The 6,953-nt window shown below is 55.0% G+C and overlaps 1 protein-coding gene across 1 annotated transcript; it reads left to right on the top strand.

The window, feature by feature from the left end:
- Positions 1-301: 301 nt before the first annotated feature.
- Positions 302-5,611, top strand: LOC113756094. The gene is made up of 2 exons (XM_027299889.1): positions 302-3,571; positions 3,704-5,611. Exons 1-2 carry the CDS (start codon positions 302-304, stop codon positions 5,609-5,611), a joined length of 5,178 nt encoding a protein of 1,725 aa, XP_027155690.1.
- Positions 5,612-6,953: the final 1,342 nt, after the last annotated feature.

Here is a 6,953-nt window from a genome sequence, read left to right as displayed (position 1 = left end):
TTGAGCGTCGGAGTGATCCCAGGGGAGAAGCCCCGCTATTCACTTCGGACAAGCAGATATACCTCACCTCACCTTAGAATAGGCTGATTCAGGTCGGTTCAACTACCCACCAAAAATCACCTCCTCAACTGGCGCCGTCTGTGGGAACGAGATTACTGCTAAAATGAGATCCACGCGCTCCAGAAGTGGAAGAGTCCCCTCGACAGGGGCTGGGCAAACCTCGGGAGCCCAGCAAGATCGTATTTCTGAAGAACAAGGGTCCCCAAGGACCCAGCCCAACAACGAAGACGCCATCGCAAAGATGGTCGAGTTCGTGGCTGATAACCCGAACATTTTCGAAGAACTAGGGAGGTACTTCAAGAGGCAGGGAAAAGAAAAAGCTGAATCCTCCAAGAGGAGACCGACGAAGTCCCCTGAAGTACCTTCCGGCGAAGACTCCGATGAGGGGCACCTCTCTCGGAGCACTTCCAGGCGCGCCTCTTCCAAGGCGACATCTAAAATTGCTTCCATTTTCCGGGCGTTTTCCCGGGGTCTTCTGAGAAAACGAGCCGATGACCCACCTCGGCGTCCCGGAGGCTTAGTAGCCGAGTATCTGAGGGCTCCGCCCTTCACGGATGACATCAATGGGGAGATGGTCCCCCCAAATTTCAAACTTCCCGCACTCCGTTCCTACGATGGCCGAGGTGACCCTGAGGTTCACCTCCGCGCCTTCCTCTCTGCCTTTCGGCTCTACTGCGTCCCTGACGCAGTAATTTGCCGAGCTTTCCCCATCTTCCTGCAGGGGACGGCCCGAAAGTGGTTCTGGGGCTTAGAACCGAGGAGCATTTCCTCGTTAGACGAGCTGATAGATCGGTTCATCCACCGCTTTGTGTCGTCTCGCCCAATTACGAATACTTCAGCTTACCTCTTGAACCTGCAGCAGGCTCCCAGCGAGTCACTGCGCTCATACCTGCAGAGGTTCGATGAGGAGAATGTACAGATACCTGATCAGAATGAGCAGGTAACCATAGCTGCCTTCACCAACGGGCTGATCGCGGGAATCTTCAATACCGAGATACACCGGGATTACCCCCGCACACTTCGGGAACTCTGGGATCGAGTAGATCAGGGAATCCGAAATGAAGATCTAAACCGCATGAAGCGGGAGGCTCAAGCCACTCGTACCGGGCAAGATTCCCGGAGGAAAAAGGATGCCGGCCGGGCTGAACAAGGCCCCAGCGGGTCGTCGAGTCAGTTCCGAGACCGCCGAAGTGTCTTTGATCGGATCGTCAAAGGCAGGTCGTCCACCTCGGACGTCGAGCTTACACCTCTCAACTCCATCCGGACTCATGTCCTGGCTGTGATGAGGCAGAATCACCTCGGCCGAACTCCTCCTGAGATTCCGGGGAGGAGAGATAAGAGGAACTCAAACCTCTACTGTGCCTACCACCGGGATGTTGGGCACGAGACTGAAGACTGCAATGATCTGAAGCGGGAGATCGAGAATTTGATCCGGCAGGGATACCTGAAGCAATTCGTCCGCAAGAATGGAGGCTTCAACCGAAGCGTCTCCCACCGGGAGAACCGGGGCCCCCGCCGAGAGGACAGGCGGGACACGAACATGCATTGCCGAGGTCCCGAGGATCGTAGGGAGGACAAGCAGCCTCCACGCGATGGATCACCGGGCTACGGCCCCAACATCGCCGGGGTGATCAACACAATCGCGGGAGGACCAACGGGAGGAGACAGCCAGAACTCCCGGAAGCGGACCTACCGCCAGGCCGGGATGGAGGTGGCCGAGCCGAGCTCTCGGCTGTCTGAAGTCATCACTTATGGTCCCACTGACCCAGTTCCTGCGGCCTCCAGCAATCACGAAGCTCTCGTGATCGAGGTTCTCACCAACAACTACACAGTCAAAAAGGTCTATGTTGACCCCGAAAGCTCGGTAGACGTCTTGTACTACCGAACTTTCGAAAGTTTGAAACTGACCAGGGAACAACTCACTCCTGTCAGAACTCTCCTCGTCGGATTCGGGGGACACGTAGTCCACCCGGAGGGTATGGTGTCCCTGATGGTGACTGTCGGGCGTCATCCCCGCTGCCGGACTATACCCGTCAACTTCGCGGTGGTCAAGGCAGATTCTCCCTATAATATGTTGATAGGTCGACCCACGCTCAACGCCTTGAGAGCTGTGTACTCTACCTACCACCTGAGTTTCAAATTCCCGACACCAGCGGGGGTGGCCGAGGTGAGCAGCGACGTGAGCACTGCCCGCGAATGCTACCTCGCCACCATTCAGGCCGCTGTCACTCCCCGGACTGCATCAAAGGCCGAAGAGAAGAGGCCAGCTGTTCTCTCCAAAGACTGCATTGATCCTCAGAAAGCGGGAAAGCCCGGCAGGCTGGAACCCGGGGATGAGGTGGAGCAGGTGGTCCTGAATGAGGCAAGACCGGACCAAGTGGTCCAGGTAGGGGCCGGACTCCCCTCGCCTCTAAAGGAAGAAATGATTTGCCTTATAAAGGACCACCGAGACGTCTTCGCTTGGTCCGCTGATGAGGTGGTTGGAGTGCCACCTGAGCTCATGGTTCACCAGTTCAACGTTAATCCGCAGGCCCGTCCTGTGAAACAAAAGCGCAGGCACTTCGGCCCAGAACGCAGCAAGGCCATATCCGATGAGGTCGACAAGCTCTTACCCGCTAAAATGATTCATGAAGTCCAATACCCCACCTGGCTGTCCAACCCAGTCATGGTCAAAAATGACACCAGTGGTAGGAGGATGTGTGTGGACTTCACAGACCTCAATAAGGCCTGCCCCAAAGATTGCTATCCTCTGCCAAGGATAGACGCCCTACTCGATTCGGCGATGGGACATGAGATCCTCTGCTTCCTGGATGCCTTCAAAGGGTATCATCAAATAGGAATGAGTGAGGAGGACCAAGAGAAAACGGCATTCTACACCGACAAAGGTGTCTACTGCTATACCACCATGCCGTTCGGGCTAAAAAACGCCAGGGCGACCTATCAAAGGTTGATCAACCGCCTCTTCAAGGATCAGATCGGCCGAAATGTGGAAGCCTATGTGGACGATATCCTTGTCAAAAGCTTAACCACTTCGGCCATCTTATCAGATGTAAGGGAGGTCTTCGGCGTCCTGCGGGACTCAAGGATGAAGTTAAATCCCAAGAAGTGTGTCTTCGGTGTCACCTCAGGAAAATTTTTGGGGTATCTGGTTTCCCACCGGGGAATCGAAGCTAACCCAGACAAGGTCAAGGCCATCCAGGACATGTCCCCACCTCGGAACCTCCGAGAAGTCCAGCGATTGAACGGACGTCTGGCTGCACTGAACCGCTTCCTATCCCAATCCGCAGAAAAAGCTTTGCCCTTTTTCAAGGTGCTTAAGAAGACCGATCAATTTGCCTGGACTGAGGAGTGCCAGGTTGCCTTCGACAAGTTGAAGCAGTACCTGCACCACCTACCCACCCTCGCTTCACCTCGGCCCGAGGAGAAGCTGTACCTCTACCTCTCCGCAGCGGACGAGGCTGTCAGCGCTGTGCTCATCCGGGATGAGGGCACTCAAGTGCCAGTCTATTATGTCAGCTGAGCTCTCCCTGGGCCGGAGACTCGATACACCCAAGTGGAAAAACTTGTGCTAGGACTAGTCCACGCCGCCCGGCGGCTGAAACCCTACTTCTTAGCTCATCCCATCTCCGTCAGGACCGACCAGCCGCTCCGACAGATACTGGTGCGGCCCGAGGCCTCCGGGCGCCTCACTAAGTGGGCCGTCAAGTTAGGTGAGTACGACCTGTCGTATGAGCCGCGCACCGCCATAAAAGCTCAAGCCTTAGCCGATTTCTTGGCCGAGCTCACCTTCACGGAAGGTCGAGAGTCCACTCCTGCCCTAGCCGAAGTGTCCACCCAGCACCTGTGGACGTTATACGTGGACGGATCTTCCAACGGGTATGGCAGTGGAGCAGGACTGCTCCTGGAGGGCCCCCAGGGAGAAGTGTGCTCGTGTGCCCTCCGCTTTGACTTCCCGGCCACCAACAATGAATCCGAATATGAGGCCTTAATCACGGGACTCCAGCTAGTCCGCAAGCTCGGTGCACAGCGGATCCACGTCCGCAGCGACTCCCAACTCGTAGTATGCCAAGTCCTTGGTGAGTATGAGGCCAAGGATGAAACCATGCAACGGTATCTATCCAAAGTCCACCAACTCATCGTGTATTTCGAGTCTTTCGAAATCCAAAGAATCCCCCACTCCCAGAATAGGCGGGCCGACGCCTTATCCCGGTTGGCTTCCACCTCATTTTCTGACCTCAACAAGACCGTTTTGGTGGAAATGTTGAGCGAGCCGGGATACATGGAGGAGGTGGCCTGCCCTGTGAACACGGGAGAAACATGGATGAGCCCGTTCATCCTTTTCTTAGGGCAGGGAGTCCTCCCCGAGGACCGAGCCGAGGCGAGAAAGATACAACGCAAATCTACTCGGTACGCGCTCCGCGATGGAGAACTGTATAAACGCTCATGCCTTGGCCCATGGCTGAGGTGCGTTACACCCGAGGCAGGACGTCAGGTCCTCCATGAGATACACGAAGGCCTATGTGGGGCTCACGTCGGCCACAGGATGTTAGCCAGGAAGACCTTACTCCTTGGGTATTTCTGGCCTTCCGTTCGACAAGATGCCCAAAATCTTATTCTCAGTTGCCCATCCTGCCAAGTCCATGCCCCTGAGCTTCACCAACTCTCAAATTTCATGGTTCCAATCACTTCACCCTGGCCCTTTGAGCAATGGGGGACAGACATCATCGGTCCTTTCCCTAAAGCGGTCGGGAGTTATACCTTCCTGGTAACCGCTGTGGATTATTTCACAAAGTGGGTTGAGGCCGAGCCTCTAAGGAACATCACGGGGCTGGCCGTTCAAAAATTCTTTTGGAAATGCATTGTCTGCCGCTTCGGCATACCTCAGATCATCATTTCGGACAATGGGAGACAGTTTGCCGAGAACCCCTTCAAGGCTTGGTGCCAGAACCTCGGCATCAAACAACATTTCACTTCGGTAGGCCACCCTCAGGCCAATGGTCAGGCAGAAAATTTCAACCGAACTCTCTTGCATGGCCTCAAGACCCGACTACACCGAGCTGGATCATCTTGGGTGGAGGAACTCCCCAGTGTTCTGTGGTCGTATCGGACCACGCCGAGGTCATCCACGCAAGAGACCCCCTTCTCCTTGACCTATGGAGCCGAGGCTGTCATCCCTGCTGAGATCCTTACACCCAGTCCTCGGCTGACAGCCTATGTAGCCGAGGAGAACGGAGAAGAGAGACAGTTAGATCTCGACCTCATCGACGAGAAGAGAGACCTTGCCTCAGCTCGGATAGCTTCCTACAAGAACACCCTAACCCACTACAACAACACCCGCGTCAAGCATCGGCAATTCCTGCCAGGAGACTTGGTGCTTAGAAAAAACTCGGTCAGCCGAGCTGAGCCCCAAGGGAAACTGGGCCCGAAATGGGAAGGTCCATACCGAGTTGTGGAGTATAATCTTAATGGGTATTGTAAATTGAGTTACCGAGATGGCTCTCTAGTGCCGAGGACTTGGCACGTCGAGAACCTCAGACTGTATTATGTTTGAAAATTTTACTAAGTTATCACTTCAGCTGCTTAGTTATTTTTCAATACCAAGATGCTACACATCCGTTATCAGAAAATAAGGGGGACAAATAGGGGACGAAGCAAGAAATTAAAGGAGCCGAAGTGAGGAGAAATAGATCTTTCATTCAAATAAGAAAAGGCATTACAAGAAGAATACAAAAGACCGAGGTCAGGAGTATTGCTAATAATCTCCCACCTCGGATTTACACTTAAACCCCTATGAGCTAAGCCTCCATCTCGGCTCCCTCTTGGCCAGTTGCCTCCCCGGCTTCTTCCCCGCCGGGGTGAGTATCTTCTCCACCTCCTCCTTGCTGTTCGGCAGCCTCCTCGCCGACGTCACCCCCAGTGTCCTCTCCTCCTTCCTCCTCGAACACCTCATCGAGCTCAGCTAACCATTTGTTGAACTCGTCCTGGACTTCGGCCAAATTCCTTCCAGCTTGGATGCCCTCGGCCATCCGATTGCACAGCTCCTTGGAGTCCTCATTATAGTTGGCACTGTTCCTCAAGGACTCCAAAGCCTCAGAGGATAGATAAGCTGCGGCCTCGTCTATGGCCGATGTGAAGCCAAACATGAAGCTCGGCCTTGTCAGCTGGCCGAGGTCCCCGATGAAGGTCTCGGACCTCCGGAAATCCTCTACAGCCGAAGTCCTCGCGCTCTCGGGGGCCTGCTCGTGGGACTTCTTCACCTCCTCTGACCTCTTCTGCTCTTCCTCCAGAGCCGACCTCAGACTGTTGGTAGTGGCCTCGGCCTCCTCCTCCTTAGTCTCGGCCTCTTGAAGACGTCGCTGAAGCTCGGACTTCTCGGACCCGGACACCACCAGTTTTTTCTTCAACTTGGCAATCTGATCTTGCAGCTTGCCGGTGTCCTGCTCCTCAAGTAACTCACAGTACCGATGTGCCATCTCGGCCACAAAGGCTGTGTTGGAGGCCGTGGTCACCATGACGCTTTGGAGTATCTCGGCCGGAGTCAGCTTTCTTGTGAACTCCACGTCCCTCGGCAAGCTGGACTGCATCACCAAGTCTTGTGCAACCCGAGGATTGCTGCACCTGTCGTTGACCTTAAGCGTCTAGTCCGGACACCAATGGTCGCCGGGGTGAAATTTATCTTTCCCAGAAAACACTGGGGGGCTTTGGTAACGGTTCCATAGTGAAGACCCCGTCACCGCGTTGACTGGAGCCTTCAACTGTTTGCCTCGACCATGTGGAGGTGGAAATGCCGTAGTCACCCCTAATGGCACCCCTTCCGGAACTGAAGAAGTGGACCCTGTGGCAGCAGCAGCCGAGCTGCTCTGGGCTGCCGTGGTGGGGGTGGTCTTCTTTAC

This window comes from Coffea eugenioides, unplaced genomic scaffold (assembly GCF_003713205.1).
Source record: "Coffea eugenioides isolate CCC68of unplaced genomic scaffold, Ceug_1.0 ScVebR1_1968;HRSCAF=2911, whole genome shotgun sequence".
Taxonomy (NCBI): domain Eukaryota; kingdom Viridiplantae; phylum Streptophyta; class Magnoliopsida; order Gentianales; family Rubiaceae; genus Coffea; species Coffea eugenioides.
The sequence above is the reverse complement of the archived record's forward strand: the minus strand, read 5'-3'. Positions and strand labels throughout refer to the sequence as shown.

Bases quoted from the DNA above. Each gene is read 5' to 3' on its own strand.
- LOC113756094 (XM_027299889.1), top strand. From the start codon at position 302: ATGGTCGAGTTCGTGGCTGATAACCCGAACATTTTCGAAGAACTAGGG. The intron at 3,572-3,703 runs GTCAGCTGAGCT...AGGACCGACCAG, and splicing joins CTCAAGTGCCAGTCTATTAT to CCGCTCCGACAGATACTGGT.